Here is a 20,471-nt window from a genome sequence, read left to right as displayed (position 1 = left end):
AGCCAGGAGGTAGTTGTTATAGTAACTGTGTCTCTATACCTGTCAATCAGAGCTATTTCAGGCATCTCGCTTCTATGGGAAAAAAAATATCGCACATAGCAGGGCCAGAGAGCTGCTTTAGTAGAGGCAAAATTATCAGGCAATGTACAGGCACTGATACTGGCAACTTGTGAGCTGACAGATAGCTGATCAAATTAACACCATAAATGAGATTTTAGCACTATGCCTTTTCCTTTTAGAGCTTCTCGCACTCTCCTCAAAGAAAGTGAGCCGAAGGAGGAACGCTGAATGATAGCCAGGGTGTGTGCACACTAAAGCGGGGCCGTCACAGCAAAACTTATTCAATTACAATCACAATACAAGACCGCATACCTACACTGCATTTTTAGTCTGTGGTGCTTTCTTGGGAAGACAAAAGTCCGCTATTGTCCATTTTTCCCCGATCACACAGCGAGTAAAGGATTAATAATAATAAAAAAGTCCTCCATGAAAACCTTTGGAATCACTCTAACAAACAGACAACCTGAACCAATCACAGGCAGAGGTTGTTCACACAGGTAGACCCTCATTAACAAAACACCTGAGAACATCAGTCCTGTTTAAACTACAAGGAGGGTTCATCCATGTATGTTTTAATCTCTATTAACTTTATAGAGCAAAGCTCCCAATTTTCCAGTGGATCTATGTACTTACTCTCACCTATGATCGGGAGCTCTGGGTAGTGACAGAAAGAACAAGATTGCCTCTCGCTTAGAGTAGAGCCACTATTCCTCCACATCAAAAGGAGCCAGTTAAGGTGCATCTGACAAGGATGCCTCCTGGGCGAGGTGTTCTGGCCAAGTCCCTATGGTGAGATTATATCTCTCGGCTGGCCTGGGAACACCTCGGGGTTCCCCCAGATAAGCAAGGGGAGGTGGCAAGGTCTGGACTTCTCTGCTTAGGCTACTGCCCCCACAACCCGACCCTGCATAAGCAGAAGAAAATGGATGAATGGAAGTTTTTGTTACATTTTTTAAACATTTTACAACAAATGGTTCAACACAACACAATACCTAGTCTCTGAATATAGAGCACATAGAACACAGCACACAGGCAGTGACAGATATGGCCAGTATTGACCATATTGTAGACAGGCAGCAAAGGCGATCAATCATTGATGAGATTTGAGAGCGCCGAAGTGACTGAAGAGTCCCATCCTGATAAACTTTTCCCATGAGGAACTGAGCAAGCAGGTCAAAAATTCCAAAGGAAAGTGTTGCCGGAAGAATTCTGTGTGTTATTTTGCCATTTATCCAAGACATAAAAATGTTTTTCCTTGCAGCATGTGCAGGCAAACCAGTTAAAAGGAAAAGGACCGTTGTGTCAACATTCCTGCTGCTAAATTTAGAAGCATCTAAAAAAAATGTGCTGCAGGAAGCATGCAGGTGTTTTTACTGAGAAACCCCTGCTGCTGATTTTGTATATTGTGATGAATGCCTAAAGCTTGCGTGTGGTTGTAACGTCAGTCCGGTCTAATTTGTGTAGATCTTTATCTCAGTGGAACTTCCAAGCAAACATCCAATTTTGTTACATTTTTGGGATTTTTTCCATGTTGTACAGTTTTTAGAGCTTGACACAGTCACTGTGAACTCACACTCATTAGGCAGGTGAGGAAAAAATGCTGTAAACAAACAATGCTTTCCAAAATGGAAGTGTTAATCATTTATTTTCACCAATCAACAAAATGCAGTGAATGAACAAAAGAGAAATGTAAGTCAAGTCAATATTTGGTGTGACCACCCTTTGCCTTCAAAATAGCATCAATTCTTCTAGGTACACTTGCACACTGTTTTTAAAAGGAATCGGTTGGTAGGTTGTTCCAAACATCTTGAAGAACTAACCACAGATCTTCGGTGGATGTAGCATCCTTCTGTCTCTTCATCTAATCCAAGACACACGCGATGATGTTGAGATCAGGGCTCTGTGGGGCCATACCATCACTTCCAGTACTTCTTGTTCTTCTTTACGCTGAAGATAGTTCCTAATGACTTTGGCTGTGTGTTTGAGTTTATTGTCCTGCTGCAGAATATTTTTATTTGGGGCCAATAAACAATCATTTATATTTCTGAAAGCGTTCTTTGTTTACAGCATTTTTCCCCACACATGCCTAAAACTTTTGCACAGTACTGTATATATTTCTATCTCTAGATATGGTTGATAGAAAAGTTCCTGATTTTTCACTGTTATTTAAATGTTTATCTGGTAATTATTTGGTGTAGTATAAAATAAGGCTGGTCTTTATCATGTTTTTTATATGATAATTATGCCACCCTTAACATTTTTCAAAGCAGTCCATTGAGGCAGGTTGGAGTCCTTGCTGAGCCTATTTTGGCATGTTTGACACCCTTTCCATAAACCCTAGAGATCCTTGTGTGGCAAAATCCCAGTATATCCACGTTCAGAGTCACTTAATCCCTTTTCCTTCCTCATTCTGAAGCTCGGTTTGAACTCCAGCAGGTCGTCGTGTCCATGCCTTCGTGCCTAAACGCTCCGAGCTTCTGCCGAGTTAAATAAGTATGCCTGGTAAGTGGCTGGTTAGTGTACGAGCTTCAGCTCTATATTCCATTATTTTATTAAACGAGCGACTGAAACACTCTTTACATAAACCCTAGGACAAATGAAAAATTGCCCCAAATCCCCCGTTTGGGTATCTCTGCGCAGCAATTCCTCTAATCGAGTATTTCTTTGTAATTATCAACATCATAGCCAAAGAAAAGCCTCGGTTCGGCCTTATTACCGACAAACACATGGTGAGGAGGAGAGCAAAGCGATGAGAGAAAGAGAGAGAGAAGAGTGGGGGAGTAAGAATAGTGTGAACACCAATATGGCTGAGTGCGGAGTTTGGGAGCCATTAGGCAGAAGGTAATTAATACCTGTCACTGCAGTGCTCTGTTCGCTGCCTTTATTCTGTTTCAGACCAATTAAAATATGACACTCCTCCGGTGGAGAACGCCTTGTTAAAATTAAACGGCAGAGACGCACAGACACCTTTGATAAACACATCCAGAGCTACAATTGGCTTTGGCAGCAGCGGCGGCAGAGCCATGCTGTATAGATATACACAGAGGGAGAAACATGGCAGTGTGTGTGTGTTGTGTCACTTCCAGTAGGAGATGCGAGCTGTTAGATCTGATTAAAACTGTGTTTCCTTGTGAGTCTCACTCCAAAGCGCGAGCGCGCACACTGACGTAATCTTATGAGACGTTTATGAGCCAGGAGATACTGACCGGTGTAGATAACTCACTGCCAGCGATTCGCAGCTCGGACAGCAAGGACAGACGAATGGTAAGCAAAAACAGATGAGCCAGGGGAGCGAGGAAATGCCAGGTGGTGTACAAAAATAATAATTATTTAGAAAAAGAGAAAACGCTTAAGAGCAAAGCAAAAAATCTGATGATAAGAAGGAAAACAAAGGATGGGAAGAGCACAGAGAGAAACTTAAGTGAAATATGGTGAGTTGTTTTTTTTTTTTTTAAAAGAGTTGTGGTGGTAGGAACCCGAGAAGACAGATTAGACAGAAGAGAGGAGAAAATGGAGAGAGAGGTGGAGTGATGGATGTAGGCAGGGGACCAGCAGCTCTCTGCCAACATCTCCATGCATCCTTCCAGACATCACACTGCGCTGCCATCTGCCTCCCTGCCACACACACAAACGCGCGCGCGCACACACGGGGAGGAGATATGCGAAATCATTAGCGTCTCCTGACACTGAATAAATATCTCGGGATGAAATCTGTCTATGGAGAAATCACCTGCGGGGAAATATGATTGGATGAGATCACGACCTCACTGGAACGTAATTTGCATGTCATCTAAATGGGATCTGCCCCCAGTGCTCGGGGGTCAAAAAGCATCCGATTAGTTGGATGGGACAAGTCAATCTCTGATTGGCTGACAGAAACAACAACGGCAGGTAGTGCTGCTTCACACCCCCTCCTCCCCCTCCCCTGTGAACTGCAGGACTGCCCTCTTCTGGCTGCTTTACAAACCTCCACAGTTTAAGGAGAGGAAAAAATAAATAAATCAATAAATAAAAGACATTCAAAACACATAAAGACAGACAAATGGCGTCTGGCTGCTGTTGTTTTTAATCTCAAAGGTGATGGATAAAAACAAAAACACAAAGAGCAGGAGTGGCGCACACAGAGTGTCTCGGTTAATCACATACAGAGTCTTATTTATACATATATTTATATAGCAGAGCCATTTCTCCCACTTGTACAGCCTCTTGATTGTAACACGGAAATAAACCCACATTCCCGGGGTGAGAGAGCAAGAGGAAAGAGTGAAAGAGAAACAAAAACAGTCATCTACATTAGAAAACCTACCGGCCATTCGTTTTTCTGTTGTTGTTTTTTTTATAGATTTATACATCAGAGAAGCATCAGTATTCATTACAAAAATAGTAATATAGTTAATATAGATGCGCTGGGAGATTTGATTGAGTCGACACAGATGCACAGTCTCCAGCGAGGAAATGAAGAGCCACTCTGTGCGCCTCGATGAGTGTTGTTACAGCAGTCCACCTCAGTCAAAGAGTCAGTTATCATCGGAAAGAGGTTAAGGGTTTAATTTAATCAACAAAACTTTTAGAAAATGAGTACATAAAAAAAAATAAAGAGGAGGAGGAGGAGGAGGAGGTGTTAGTGCACTGATGAAAGCTGAAACAGTTTCAGGGAAAAGTGCTGCCAGGATCCAGAAAAACATGCGCTTAACAAAAAGAAAGATGAGTTACAGAAAAGTGTTAAAGGCTTTTCAGCAGCTCCACCTTCACACAGCTGCTGTCAGGAGGAGAAAAAGTGTAAGACGAGTGGAGGAGCCCATGGGATTGAAGTGTTATTGCTGGGGATGTTTGTTTTAAATTTGGTGTTAACATGTGAGGAATACGGGGATGAAGAGGGGAGTTATTGCTGAGGGTAGTAGGGCTGTTGCTGAGGGGGTTGTTGGGGGTAGCCTGGGTAAGGCTGTCCTGCTGGAGCAGTTCCTGGGTATCCTCCCTGACCCGGAGTCTGGTAGGGCATGTAGGGCATGTTGGGCATGTTGTACTGGCCGTAAGCATAAGGATTGTAGCCCATAGGCATCTGGTAGTACCTGCAGGGAAAAGACAACAGACGAGACAAACTTCAAACATTGTATAATCAAAACACTTCAGAGTCAAAGGTTGCAGACTTCATTTAAAAGTTATCATGAAGCAAGTAACGCCCTCTTCTAGCATCAGTATACAGAGCTAGAATTGAGTTTGGGTTTAATGGCATTTGCAGCTGGTAAAATTAAAGACCATCTATAGATTTTTAATTGCTCCATGTTTACTGAGAAGATATTTCATGCACTTTATCTTCAACCTGTAGCTGCAGATTTTCATCTTTATTTTTTTTTTCTCAAATTATTTGCTTCACTGAAGCCAGAAATCTGTTCCTGTCACATTTTCTTCTTATAAAAAGTAGCAGCAGAGACTCTCCGACCAATGAGAATGCAAGCCGGTCAACCTGCAGCAGTTTTTTGTCACTTTAAGGACCAAATGAGGTGCTCAGATCTGAGAAATCCACTGAAAAAAACTGACCCAGGGTAGCCTTGGTAGGTGGGGTAAGGTGGTCCCTGGGCCTGGGGTGCCATGGGTGGTGGGTTGTTAGTGGGAGCGGCAGCAGGTTGTGAGCTGGCGGGTGTGGTGGAGGCTGCCTGAGGGATCACGCTTGGTGGAGGTGGCCTGGCTGGGGGCTGGGGCTTTGACTCGGGTTGTTGAGGCTGCACAGGCTGGAAGACGTAAAGGGAGAGAACAGAAAGATGAGCACACGACTGACGGATGTTGATAATATTCAATGTTGGGCTGAGTATCCGCTTACAAAAACGGTTCTGGGTGCAGGGGTCGGTCCGGGAGCGAGGGCGGCGGGGCCGGAGGGGACAGCGGGAGTGCTCTGATAGGCGGGAACGTTGAAGGCTGGAGCGCTGGGCTCTCGAGCGATGCTCTGCTGCAGGTCCCTGAGAGTAAAAATCGAACATCACAAACAGCAAATAAAACAGAACCCAACTGCAAAAACAGTCTTCCTTCTTGGCCAGCTTGGAATGACCGTGTGGGTACGTACTTGAGGAGTTCATCGCGCTCCGTCTTACGGGCGAAAACGATGTCGCTGCATTTGTTCTGGAACTTGAGCAGGATTTCTGTCAGGTCGTTGTAGAACTGAGTGGGGAGAAACAAACGGGGACAAAAATAACTAACCCGGTTTGGGACGCACAAAAGTAGAGCACATCTGACAAAAGATATGCATCGCTGCGGCACGGCTGGTCCCGCTGTTCTGCTGAGCACGTACCTTGGTGCCCTCACGCAGGTTGTTGCTGATCTCCATGTAGCTGTCGTGGGCCGAGGCCAGCTTCTTGAGGACCTCCTCCCTCTGGTTAGAGTCTGCGTTGGACTGCTTCAGGCTGCTGAACTCCTGGTGGGACGTCTGGAAGCAGATCGCAGGTCGAGAGGACGGTTAACCTCCGACTCCTTTTATTATGTATGCACTTTATGTCCATCTATACATTCTTTTAATCCGATACAGTTAAAGCGTCATTCCCGTGAGGGAATTCTGACCCAATTTAAGGAATAAACACACATAAAAGCCGCACACTTCCCACCAAAGCCGCCTGTACCTGAACTTTCCCCAGCACCTCTTCCTGTGTGCGGAGGCTGGCCTGCACTCGCTGGTTGTAGCTGCCGTACAGCTGGTCGAGCTGGCCCAGCGACAGCTGCTCCTCATTGATTGCTCCATCCTGAGCCAGCGCCGTCAGGAAGGTGGTGGACATGTCAAAGGTCACGGCCTTGATCTCTCCCTCCATAGTCTCCCTCTCTTTCTTTACCTCCTCCAGCTGAGCGAGCAGAGAGCGCAGCACGTTCACTACCTACAGGGGAAGGTAGACAGATGACTTTTCCACAGTCCGACATTAACCTCCGACCTCTCACCCTCGTTACAGTGAGTCCAGCAGCTGGAGAGAGGTGCAATTCTTTCAGTTCTGCTTGCTTAGTTATTTGAGCTCCCCAGTGAAACACAACACAGTATCAGCAAAAAAAAAAAAAAGAAAAGAAAAAGGGAGGCAGTGAGGGGAGGAGGTAAAGGGCCATAAGGAACACAATGTCCACCGGGGGTTTCTGTGCAGCAGGAGTTGACGTTTATGGGACACACACATTAAAAAAAAAAAGCACATTCCCAATATTTAAGCTCACAAACAAAGATGTAAAGATGTCAGACAGACCTCGCTGCCCTGTAGTGTCTTGGTCGGGTTGGCAGAGGGGATGGCAGCGTTGAGCTCGTTCTCTGGTTTACACAGCAGGGCGATCATGTCACAGTGGGTGTTGTAGCGGTCCCTCACCACCTGGTCGGCCTGCACCGCCTTGTCCAAGATGTTGCGGAAGTTAGCGCCCTCTGTGTAAGGAGAGGATTAGAGGGACTAAGAGAGGGCTTTTTACAGCGCATAAACTTGCACGACAAGTTTGTGTCCAATAAATTAGGAATTTGCTGTTGTTCTTTTGCAGCGCGCTCAGTGTGTAATGGCCCCAATAAATAAATTAAAAAAAAAAAAAAGCCCAACACCAACAACAAATGAGAGCAACAATCTTCCGTGGCATACCGGCTCGAAGGGGCTTGTAGAGGTCTCCAGAGGGAGTTCTGCTCCAGCGCTGGCTGAACTTGGTCCTCAGCTCGTTGTCGGTCGTCTCTTCATTGTCCAGCATCTTCAGAGACTAAAGGACGAGAACACAAAGACGCTGAGAGGACAAAAACACCACTGATACACATCGATTAGCACAAAAGTGCTGTGCATCTAAAATAATCAGAGGACATAACACCAGCATAAGATAACAGAGTTTAAAGACACATAAAATGAGGAAACCAGAGTAAGAACCGATTCTGAAGGTGGGTTTTCAAACAGGTTTGAATATATATCACTTTGGGGAGGTCCTGATGACACATAAGGAATCTGTTAGACTATTTGGATATTCTTATTATTGTTATTATAATGTCAGGATACAGAAAAATAGCTTATACAGCTGGTGAGATCCTGTCATTGTGGCACGTATTTTCAGAAACTGCCACACTTGAGACACACGAAGCAGCGATTATTACATCAGTGATTATAAACTTTGCTCGTCCACATTTGTCTGCCTCGTGTACTTTTTAATGATCACTCAACATGCATGTTAAATTAAAAAAAACTGAAACTGCAGTTTAATTAAAAATAAAAACTCAATATATAAAAAATTAAAATCTCAAATAATAGTCATTTTTTGGCGAGCTCAATTGTATTTTCGTTTTTTTTTTTTTTTTTTTTTACCTCCTTTTAGTCTCATTAATGACTACTTTTTAGGAAAATTAGGGCATTTCAGTTTGGACTTTTCAACTCTGCCAACAAACTTGGAGGCAGATTGTGCTTTATGTTTTCCCTCCCATCTGTTTATTTGTTTGTCAGCATGATGTTTAAAAAATGGGTTGGCTGAAACCGGTGGACAGACAGTCCTTGGCCCAACGATCAGTGGATTAGATTCCTGTGATGATGCGGATCTGGGATTTCCGCCATTAGGAACGATTAAGAGTTTTTTTAGCATTAATACGCTCTTCTGGTAATAATGATGGTAGAAAACTCCAACATTCGCGGCGTCCAAGCCAGGATTCATATGCTACGTTTTGAAGAAAGCAAAGCCATATGACGAACAAGCTGTTTGCAGCCTGTTGTTCTAAAAGCGGCTTCTTTGCTTTGTTAAACAGATTTTGGGGTCGCTGCAAGCAGGGAGGTCAGAGGGCACGTGTCTGCTCGCGTCACCGACCTCATCCAGGATCTCTCTGTTACGGGTCAACAGCTCGGGCAGGTCTTTGATGAGCTGCTCGATGCTCTGCAGTCCTCCGTGCTGCACGACGTTCCTGGCCTTCTCAGCAATGGATTGTGGGATGGAGTCTCCTGACAGATCCTCCAGAGCAGCTGGCAGGTTTAGAGACGCCAACACCCTGATGGAGAAACGCATCATCTGTCAGTTATTACGGCTGCTTGAACATTAGTTTGTAGCTCGTCAGCACGGAGCTCATTAAAAACAGCTTTTACAAAGTTTACTTGGAGAAAATGAGTTAAAATAAATATTTTCATTTTACTGCTTTAATTTAATGACAATGCACTCATGTTGACGTCGTTGGCTCAAATTTCTAATAAAGATCTTCAAACGATGTGCTGAGAGCGCCGCACTGACGACACGAGTGCTTTTATCGACACTTTAATGGTACCTGATGCTCCCTCATGTTATGAATTATTAAATTTATTTACAGAAGCACTTACTGACATGTTAACAGGAAGACACAGAGTGGTTTACACAAACAGCAACTCGTATGAGAGTTTCCACATAAACTCGGATGGTGAAGTCGTTCTTTTTACGTTACACAGAGCAGGACATCTTCCAAGAAATACTCCTGCATCAGGACACACGATCGCCACTGCTTCTCCAAAATACTGCTCTATTCTCACACGGGCCTGATGTGATGTCATGCAAACTTTGTACCAGAGAGACACGACAGGCAGAATCCCGAATAGAAATCTTTGAATCTTCACCATCTTTAACACACGAGCCAATCGTGTCGTCACACTCTCATTCATAGTAGGTTGTAGACCGCCTTCTTTCAGCTGCTCCCTTTAGTTGTCGTCCCCATCTCACCCATTCCCAGCATCCTCCTCTGTTCTCCTTCACTACATCCATGAACCTTCTCTGTGGTCTTCCTCTTCTCCTTCTGCCTGACTTTGACTTTGTCTCCAGATCTTGCTCACTCTCAGCATCTTCAGCTCAGCCTCCTGTCTTTTTGTTAGCAGCACCCTATCTAAACCGTACATTGTGTACTATCCTAGACGTTTCCTTTCGCTGTGTGTAGTAAAGATGTAGGTAAGTGTACTTTTTACACACCCATAACATGAATTAGGATTTCTTATGGTGCTCTGGTGGATAGGGGAAAGGCAAGTATGGTGGTGTTGCCTCACAGGAAGAAGATCCAGGGTCCTCTTGCCCTACGGTAGCTGAGATAGGCTCCAGCAACCCTGACTTGGATAAGCGGAAGAAATTGAATGGCTGGCTCTGATTGGAGAAGCCACGTTGATCACGTTGCAGAAGCCATAATGGATGTGTTTTTTCTTATTTTGTTTGTTTTGTGTGCGCAGTAAAAGTTACTTATGGGGAAAAAAGACCAGGGTCACCTGTGAGTCTATATATGCAGTTTTCAATGAAAACCAGAACATCAACATAATAGCTCATCCTGTGATCCATCACAGTTCACAGGTTCTTGTATTAAAGTCAGAAAGAAAGTGCACAAACTAATAAGAATTCAAATCCACTGAGCAGTCACCGAGGCTCACAGTCAGTCATATCTAGGACAAACTCAATCTCATTCACTCGAATCTCACCGATACTCCAGGAGGAGCAGGAACTCTCATATTTCATTTAGATGGAGGCTTTAAAATTACTGCCACAATCATTGCCCCAAAGTGACGAGGCTTTCTTTAATATCATAAACCTTGTTTGCAGTAGCAAACTGGCTGATAATTAAGGTTCTCGCATAAAGCTCCACATGTGATGGCGGAGAATCGCTCAGAGCTGGAGCTCATGTGAGCATATAGCTTTACAGACACAGCACAGCATACCCGTTGCAGAGATTAGTCGCCTCCCTCATGGTTCCCACCAGTCTGTTAACAGTCTCGGCCTTCCTCTGGCTGTAAATGCTCATGGACTGCTGCACGGCCATGGGAACCATCTTCTCAAACAAGTCTGAAGTGAAAAGATCAAGACAGGCAAATGGTTTGAAACAAAAAAAAGAGTCAGCTGAGCATCATTCTCAACAGTTTCTTTTAGTTTTATCAGATTATTTCATATCTCAGTATGGAGGTGTGTCCGCGGTTTGTACCTGAAAATTTCTGACTGAGTGGGGGTGTGATGGCGGTTGGTTTGACCAGCGCTGCTTTGCCGATTTGCTCGAGGTCTTTGACTTCAGGCACCCGGTCGTGGTAGATAAAGTCGTTGTCTTTCTTAGCTGCTGTGAGGGATCGGTTGATCTTGTCTGTCAGATCCTTAACGCTCACGTACTCGTCGTAACGAGACGCCACAGTCTTAACCAGCTCTGCTGCGTGCTGGATTGATCAAATAAGGGAGGAAAAGTTGTGGAGACAACATTTTTTGTTTTTTGTTTTTCTAAAGGGCTATAAAGCGAGGGGAAATCTGTGTACCTGCAGACGGGCAATCTCCTCCCCGAACCTCTTCTTCTGCTTGGCCAGGACGCTCTGATGCAGCTCGGCGTTGGCTTGCATGATGCAGTGCTTAGCCGCAAGCACCGGAAGCACTTCCTGAAAATAAAAATACTGACGAGGGAGCGGCAACCACAGAGCAACACGCAGGCATGCAGACATATATAAAAACACACGCACATACACGCACAGTGGCAACGCAAACCATAAGATGGCAGGCGCACATCAGCGAGGTAAAAAAAAAAAAAAAATCAAATTAAATAAATACAAAAATAAATTAAAAAAAAAAAAAAAAAAAAAAAAAATCACAGAAGCCAGTGACAGACAGGGGTGACAGAGAGGCGTGCAAACACAACACAAGCGCGCGCGCACAGACACAACCAGGGCAAACGCCAGCACCACGGCGAGGGATGCAGAAAGAAAGGAAGACAACGAGAGAGAAAAACAGAACAGGCCATGAGTGTTTTAACCTTCCAGAAAAAGCTGCTTCATCAAACATCCCAAAACCAGGTGTGTGTGTGTCTGTGTAAGGTGGTGTGAAAGCACAATGATTTTAAAACGTTTTTTTATTATTACCTGGTAAGTTTTCATACTTTTAGGTTTGACTTTGTTTGTTTACATCTGCAATACAGCTCCTACTACTAATATATCCTGAGGCAACTGAGGGAAAGAGTTAAGTCAACTTCCTCCTGATTGGCTGCCCCTTGCAAACAGAAGGTTTTATCAGCAGGCGAGTGGGACAGCTGTGCTCACATATTAAGCACGACTGAGCTGTCTGAATCCTGAATCATGTCCTCATTTTTCAAATCTCTGGCCATGTTTAATATGAGTGTTACGGCTCAGCGGGGTCTGGAGTGATTTTCGTCCAGTAGGTGTTTTCTCCTCTGGCGTACTTTAGGTACTGACCTTGGCAGCTGGCCACAGTCAGCAATTAGGACAGGTAGGTCAGGGAGGGGAGCACAGTTGTCCTTGCAGTGCAGTGACTTTGTGTTTTAGCTCAGAGGGAGAGGAGGGTTTAACTTACTCTGTTTTGTTATGTTCCTTCTTTTGATGGTGATCCTGACTCGTCTGTCTCTTAGTTTAATTAATAATAATAATAATAAAAAAAAATCTTTATTCTGCTCCTTTTTTCCCCAACCCAGAAACTTTACGTCCCCATATCCTCTGGACTTTTAGGTGAACGTAACGATGAAGACAAACTGCTGTAACAGCATATATGAAGCTACTTTCTCGTCACACTTTATTTCCTCGTCACACTTTATTTCCTCGTCACAAGGGCACGGCATAATTAGTGACTTTTAAATAGTCCCAGATTTGTCCTATCAGAGACATCAAAAGATTTTTATTTATCAACAATAAAATATGGAGAGAAAAAAATCTCAGTAGAAGCTGAAAGCAAGTCTCGTTTTATACAATTAACTAACAAAATATTAACCGATTATGTTTTTTGTTGGCTGACAAATTGATTGATAAATCCTTTCAGCTTTAAGGTATGCAGATGGAGAATTTTGCGTTTTTATTGTAAGAAAAAATATTTTTCAATGAACTATAATTTACATTTGTACAGTTCATATCAAACATCATCATTTCTAACACATCACAGCTGTTAAATTTAGACATGTGGAAATTCCCACATTTAAATACTTCAGTTATAACTTAGAACAGCTGCCTTTTTCTCTGTTTCGATCTGCTTAACTCCAAAATATTAAATGTGCAGCGTGGACCTTTGTTAGTGTGTGTGTGTCTATGTGTGGTTGCATCATTTAAATTGTTAGTAACTACTTTAAGATGTCTTTGATTAAACGGAGAGAAACCAATCAGAAAGAACACAGGTCAATATGTAGTTGCGTATTAATCAACCAGTCGCAGTGAAAACAGGATGGAAACAGAAAAATGAGAACAGAATGGGTGTGAATGGGACAGTCCCACAACCCGAGTATATTTCCCACATAAACACAAAACAATACACACAACCAGACACACTCTAAAGCATTAAGAGTCCACGCTCTGCATGTCTGCACCCCACCGAGCACATGGCTGACCGTGGATGTGTGGCTTTCCATCTCGTGGTTAATGTGTAACTTTGTGTGTGTGCGTGTGTTCTTCATATACCTTGGGGAGGTTGTCCTTATACTGGCACTGCTTGAAGGCATCTCCGTAGAAGTCTGCCGCCTGATTGGCCAGCTTAGCGATGACAGCGTCTTTCATCTTATCTATATGGTGAACAAGAGCCTTTTAAAAGGATGCACAGGGCAAAGAAACACGTGAAAAGACTCCAGATAAGAAGCTGCTTTACTCAAAATCACACATTAACCCTCGAACACTAACGCCGGGTAGTCTGACAGTCCCAGGAAAGGATGGACCAAAGAACAAATTCCCACTTCCATTATTTATTTATTTTTAAGATTTTTTTTTTTAAATTATCACCAAATTCTTCTCCAATTTTAGAAACTTGGAGTGCACTTGTGATGCTTTTTTCCATTTTATGAGATTTACTTTAACATAATTTGATGGGAAGTATTTTTTCTCGGTATATCCAGTAAAATAGACCCAACGTTATTGATAACGATGCTGGTTGGTTGCTTTGGTCAAACTCTAAAGTGGTTCTCTGAGTGGTTTTCAGAGCTGACTGCTTCCACTGCATTAAAACATCACAGCAATACATGTTAGAAAAGTAATCTACAACAAAATTACACAACTTCTCAGCAGATGAGTTTTTGTTTTTTTATATAAGAACCTATCTTTAAAACTCCAACACACAAACTGTGCAGACAGAATGGGGACAGAAGCTGAGTGTAACTGGGACCTAAACTGCTCCCATCAGCACTGGAAATTAATCTTGAGACCAAAAAAAACCTGCTTAAGTGGGTAATTAAAGATGATATATAATTAATTAAAGTACAATACTTCATTTTATTTGTAACATAAGCTTCTGTGAAAATGTTAACTTGCAAGATGGCCCACGGAGTAAAACTCTTAAGCAGTAGTAGAAGCGTCATGCACTTTTTAAAAGTATTCAAAGGGGTTTAAAATAGAGTCTGTGTTTTAAATAAATGATCATCAAAATGCACTGAAAGGCTTAGTCATGTCTTCATGGTCAGGGCTTTGGTACCTGAAGTGGCTTTAAGAAAGAAGACCTCCTGGGCCTGGGCCAGCATGATGAGGCTCAGGGTGCCTACAGTCTCAGGGGAGATGTCCATGGTGGGCTCCCTGTTCAGAGCAGACAGCACCGTGTCCTTGATGTGGCCAAACGCCCCGCTGGCCAGCTAAAGGAAGACACCAAGAGGAAAAAATGAATCCAATCCAAAACTAAAATATGATTTTTCCCCAAAACACAGCTAACTGTGGCTTTCAGCCAGCTCCACGGGCCTCAAATGCATCATCAATGTGCAGGAGATCACACAGATCATAAATAGCAGCACCATCAGGTCACATGTTTGATAAGAGCGTCACATGTTAGAAAAGAAATAAAAATACAAATTTGCAAGTCCCGCCTGTTTCTGTCACACTCGGGTCTCGAGCCTGGAGTGAAACATGTCAGATTTGCATTTTGTTTGTTTGTCTGGTTAAACACTCTGCAGGCCTACTCTTTCTGAAGCTTTTCATCCTTCTGGGGAAGCAGATCAATGCAAATATTTACTATCATCAGTGAAAAAGTCAGACTGATGCATTTCACTTCAAATCCTCGAAACCTTAGAAAGATGGGGCTAAACCTTATGAAGTTCATCCTGATAAATTTCTGACAAAGAGGACAAAAATAGACGTACAGCAGAGTAAACCCAAAACAGCTGTAACAGGATGGATCATAAAGGTGCTACAAAGAGCTTTGAACATTTCCTGGCTTCAAACACACAGGCACCCGAAACAGAGGAGAGAAACACTCGGTGGATTTACTCTCTGGAGAACATTTGCACAAACATTTGAATCCTGGAAATTTTACCCCTTTTCTAAATTTCAGAAACAAGAAGAATCGACTCAGTTAAAACAAACAAACAAACAAAAACAAAAAACAACAGAAAAACAAACACAAAAGTTGAATATTTCTCCATATTTTTGTAAAAGACAGCTTGAGTGAACTGTTTTATGAGATTCAAAGATATAAATTATCTTTTTTTTGGTGGGCGCCGGGTTTAGGTTTTGTTTAAGGATAACTAAATATCATCTAAGTTTTAACAGTGATAGTATACTGTATGTTACTGTGTGGTAGTACACCCACCTGATAGTATTTGGCAGAGGTCTTCAGTCCCTCGTCATTATCCAGATTCTGCTCTGAGGCGATCTGACTGGCCAGAGCTGCCACGTTGAACAACACACACGTCTTCTCATAGCCCAAACTGGCCAGAGCTGCAACACAAAAGCACAAGAGGGCTCACTCTCAGTTCCACAACATAATTGAGATTTTCCACTAACCAAATGTGACGCAGCATACAAAAACACGGCCAAAATTTTCCTTTATTACTATGTAAAATGTTACTTTTCCTAAAATCTCAAAAGTTCTAGATCAGCATGCTTTTATTTGATTTATTTCTATAAATTTTTATCTCCAACATGTCAAACCGTGTTTGTTCTTTGAATTATTGTGGTTTAGTCACAGTGCAAATAGATAAATAGTCATTTACAGTAAGTTTGTAAATTACTAAACTTCTGATAAAAACAAACTGTTGATTGATCACAGTCACATGACGTTATTGCCACAAGCTTTAAGTGGCCAGCATCACAAAGAGGGAAAATATCATTGGTCAGGTCGCACCCCTAGGTGTGTGTAGCTGCACTGAGCTGGGGATTTCCCATCCCAGCTGAGAGGTTTGCTCATTACACAGTTCTGAGAGATATTTAGAGACCGCGAAGTTGAGATAACAAGCACTGACTGATTTTTGTGACTACGTCACTGCTTTTGTTTTTGTTAGGATTCCCTGTCTCTTCTTGAGAAAACTCACAGAGAGGACAAAGTGACATCAGTTTTTTTCCCCACCGAATATTGTTTCAGGTTCCTGAAACAGCTGTTTGCATGGATTTACACAAACAAGCATTTCAACCTCTTAACATCAACATTTTCATTCCTCCAAATGAACAGAAACAATCCAATGGTTGAGGACTCCAGCTGATCAATATGAGATTTGAGTAACTGTGTGTGCATGTGATTTCCCCTTGCTCTGTTACATAAGAAACATGTCAGCACCACATACTTCTTTATGAAATCTTTCTAACTCCATATGACATCTTGTTGGGCCTGTTTCGTATGTGCATTGAATTAAAAAGAATTGTTTCTCACTGGGTGTGTTTCATGTCTGTGTATGTGAAAGAAAGAGATGAAAACGCAAAGAGACAGGAGGAATAAAAGACAGAACAACAATTACGTACCTGAGGGGCGGAGTTTTAAATTTACCGGAACTATTGTGATATCATTTCCTCCTTTTACAGCCAACTGTCATACACACAATGACATGCACATGTTCTTAAGGAGGTAAAAATACGTGTTGAAAAAGCCAAACTTACCGAGCTTGACGGAGCCGCCAAACAGCGATCCTTTATCAAAGGCATCCTTCCATGTGAAGGTTAAGCAGAGCTGCAGAAACAGGAAGAGGCTTTGTGTTTAAGTGCTTCGGCTCAGTAACTAACACACGGTCATGTGTGCTGCAGCTCAATCATTTACCTGGTTTTCAGAAAAGGGGAACTTGGGCTCGACAGCACACAGCTGATCATAATATCTGCGGACAGAGACGAAACACCACAGATTGAAACTTTGATTTTGTTTATATCTAAATCGAGAAATAACATTTCTCTAAAAATTACTCAAAGGGACTTCAACTCATGGTAAGTTAGGAAAAAAGTAATGAAGAGACTTTGAAACATAATTGAAATGAACCAGCTGTATAGAGGTAGAGAATGTTATGACATCTGTGGTGTGAGGAAGCTCAGCCATTTCAGAGTCATCTGACAATGACTCAGGAAACAACATCACACACACACGCACGCACATACACACACACCTCGGCTCTCTGTCCTATCAGTATCAGCGCCTGTGATGTGTGAGCAGTCTATTCTGAGGTATGACATCAGGGAATCCCTTTTACCGATCCTTCAACATGTCTCTCCTGAACTCAAAACACATCAGTAAACACACACTGGCGTTTAAAACAGAACAAACTGCATACAAAGTTTGTTTCCTATTCTCTCTCTCACTCACACACACACGCACACACTTGAGCAGCGGAAAGGTGAGCCGAGGCGTGCCACCTGGTTAGCTCGAGAGAGAAAGAAAGGTTCCTATGCAAACAATGGTCACCATAGTGACACAATGCTAACATTCAGTGATGGCGGCTTAATCAGTTTTGGCATGCTTCTGATCGGTCCTGAGCAGACTGCTACTAACCCACAGGTCCCACATCACACACAAAAGTCTGTAAGTTAGTATAACCAACAGATTATTATATTAATCTTTTTCAGACAGATTTTTTTTTTTTTTTTTTTTAAAATTGGCTTCTATCAATATTTCCCTCAGAAAACCCAAGAAAACAAAAGAGCATAAACTAGCGCTCACACGGTAAGGAAATTTGTTCACATGTTTTTAGAGAGACAAGACAGAAAAAAATAACTGGGCTGACTTTTGATCAATTATTCCCAGTCAGTTATTTAAAATCAAAATCTTAAAATAAACAAACACAAACTTCAATGTACCTACACAACAACAAAAGGTTGGGATCACGAATTTGCATACCTGGACACTTACTAAGGTAATGTGAGCAGACTCTATGCATTAAATAAATCACGAGTCACATTAAAAAGGACAAAGTCCGTACCTGTATGTCACCCAGGAATAAGAAACAGGCCTGTTCAAGATATATTCATTGCAGAAGAAAGGCTACACTGAAACTAACCCACTAATATACTTTTGTGCCCTTATATTGGAAGTTAACTTTAATCTCAGCGGTCATAACAACACATAGGCTGCAGGTATATAATAACCCATCAAGTTTAAGAAAAGTCACAAATATTAAGCTGATTTTCTCCCCCAAATTGAAGTTTATAAACACATTTATCCCTCTCCCTGGAAAATCTAATCTCCCTCTCCCCCCCTCCCCCACCACAGCCTGGTGTTCAGGATTATTTGAGTGCCACATCTCTCTCATCCCTCATTAGTGCCATGCCTCATTTAACAATTATAAGTAAGTGTAGTTACACGGGAGGAAAGTCACCAGTTAACAACATAGAGGTGACAAGGACACAGAGGGACTTTGTTTCACAAAAATATATCACATCTATCCTACCAACTTCCTCTATGCAAAGCACTTAACACAGTGACACCATTTATGCTCAGCTTTATGGAGATCTCAGTGACATCAGCAACTTCTGGCTGACAGGAAAAAGCACGGTCTGGACTCTCTCCCTTTTGTTTTTGCATCTGTAGATGAGCAGACACATACTGAGGCTTTTCTCACCAACACAGCCTCTGTTAGTGCTGACAAACGCGTCAAAACTGCCAGTTAGACGTGATTAAGCTGCATTTTGCTATTGCTAACACTCACACTGAAGGCTTCCTTCTCTAGGCATTTGCGACAGGTGTTTGTTTCTTACAACTCGGGTTCTTTTCTCACATTGAGAAAGTTCAAATTCAGTGTTTACGCTAAATCTACACAAGGTATAGTTTTCTTTAAGCCACTTTAGCCTAAAGGCCATAGCTATAAGTGTGAACAAGGTCGGCTTTCCATGCCCAGTTTACCCTCACAAGCAACTGACAGTTCGGTTAAACCAGCCAGCACATCCCGCCTGTATTCCCCCCGCAGGGAAACTTGGCACGAGTAACAAATGACTCAGTTATTTCCCCGAGAACGTCCTCCTAGCATCTTAGCTCTGTGTTAGCAGCTCAAAGCTAACCCCGCTGGGTGCGGCGATGGCCGAGCTAAATCAGCGCCCCAGGTGAGACAGCCGTCCGAACAGTTGGCGTTAGTTACACAGCAGGCGGTTCACGTGTTATGAAACAGTGTTTTGTTTTTTACCTGAGTAAAATCTCCAGGGAGCTCTCGTGTTTGTCTAGCGGCCTTCCCAGCGCGCTCTTGCGGAGCTTGTTGAGCTCCTCCACGGCGCGGAGATACTCTCCCTGATCCTCGCTTGCCGGGTAAGTAGACGTTACGAATTTCGACAGCGGTTTCACCAGATCCACTTCGGACGATTTTTTCAACGGGACTGAAATAAACGTCGCCATTTCGGCCCGTGAAAGCGCTTTATTAAATCAGAAAAAACAGATGGGACCAGCGAGCCAGGGACACAAACAAGAACGATCTAACCACTTCCTGGATTCTGACAAGCGACGTCAATTACGTAATGGGAAGCGCCGAGGCGCACCGCGCAGACTCAGTGCCGTTTTACTGAGAAATGAGCAAATGGAAAGAAGGAGCTTTGATCTTATGTTTTTTTCCGTGATTGAACTCCGCCAAAACCTGGAGTTTAATCTGCTGTAAATTGCTGACCTATATACTGCCAAATATATCTGAAACTTGAAAGCTATCACGTCACTGTCACGAGGTAGAAACTGCAATCAGTTTTTTGTTTTGTTTATGTTTTTGCCAGTTTCCCTTATATGTATCTTTATATATACAGATATTATAAAGTCTTATTTGGCAAAAAGAAAAAAATTCAAACGAGATCTGGCCAAGAAAACAACAGAAACTGAAACAATTATAACATAACAGTTCTAAAAATATATCATAAGCGGCCAAAGAACATTAGATTCATACACAGAGTATGTACAATGAAGCAGAGTCATAAGAATATTTCCAAAACAGGTCATTTCTTTATTTTATATATTCCTCCACTGCAAATCCAAATACAGCTTATTTAGCAAAATAAGCAAGGATATTGGAAATTTAACAAATAGTATACAAACAGCTGGTTGTTCAGTTTGCCTTGCACAAGGAAGCTGAACAACACCAAAGGACCTAGAAGACCGAAGAAGAATGCAAAATTGGATGATGGCAGAATACTTTCTTTGGTTAAGATAAACAACTTCACAGCATCTGTGTCAAGAGCGACATCTCATTATCAGAAAAAAGCTTCTGAATGTGAAAACAGGTGTTTACAAGAAGGTGTAAACCACAGGGTACAATCAAGAACAGGAAGGCCAGATCACACTTAACTGGAATACACCTAAGAGAGCCTGCACAGTCCTAGAAATAAATTTAATAAAACGAGCAT

The 20,471-nt window shown here is 42.5% G+C and overlaps 1 protein-coding gene across 2 annotated transcripts; it reads right to left on the bottom strand.

The window, feature by feature from the left end:
* Window positions 1-4,108: 4,108 nt before the first annotated feature.
* On the bottom strand, window positions 4,109-19,592 carry pdcd6ip (programmed cell death 6 interacting protein). Of its 2 annotated transcripts, none has more exons than XM_006787757.3 (18): window positions 19,277-19,592; window positions 16,933-16,987; window positions 16,776-16,845; window positions 15,496-15,623; window positions 14,392-14,545; window positions 13,392-13,492; window positions 11,262-11,393; window positions 10,943-11,165; window positions 10,683-10,806; window positions 8,836-9,013; window positions 7,644-7,755; window positions 7,269-7,438; window positions 6,669-6,917; window positions 6,344-6,478; window positions 6,119-6,213; window positions 5,879-6,014; window positions 5,599-5,789; window positions 4,109-5,129 (listed from the first exon to the last, which is right to left on the bottom strand). In XM_006787757.3, the coding sequence occupies exons 1-18, from the start codon at window positions 19,480-19,482 to the stop codon at window positions 4,943-4,945; spliced, it is 2,646 nt and encodes an 881-aa protein (XP_006787820.1). In that variant the 5' UTR covers window positions 19,483-19,592; the 3' UTR covers window positions 4,109-4,942. The 2 variants fall into 2 exon arrangements, with proteins under 2 accessions (XP_006787820.1, XP_006787821.1); XM_006787758.3 differs by having other exon boundaries at window positions 11,262-11,378.
* Between the last annotated feature and the right edge of the window lie 879 nt (window positions 19,593-20,471).

This window comes from Neolamprologus brichardi, chromosome 22 (assembly GCF_056152115.1).
Source record: "Neolamprologus brichardi isolate AB-2024 chromosome 22, ASM5615211v1, whole genome shotgun sequence".
NCBI classification, from domain to species: domain Eukaryota; kingdom Metazoa; phylum Chordata; class Actinopteri; order Cichliformes; family Cichlidae; genus Neolamprologus; species Neolamprologus brichardi.
This window is presented reverse-complemented; position numbering and strand designations above follow the sequence as displayed.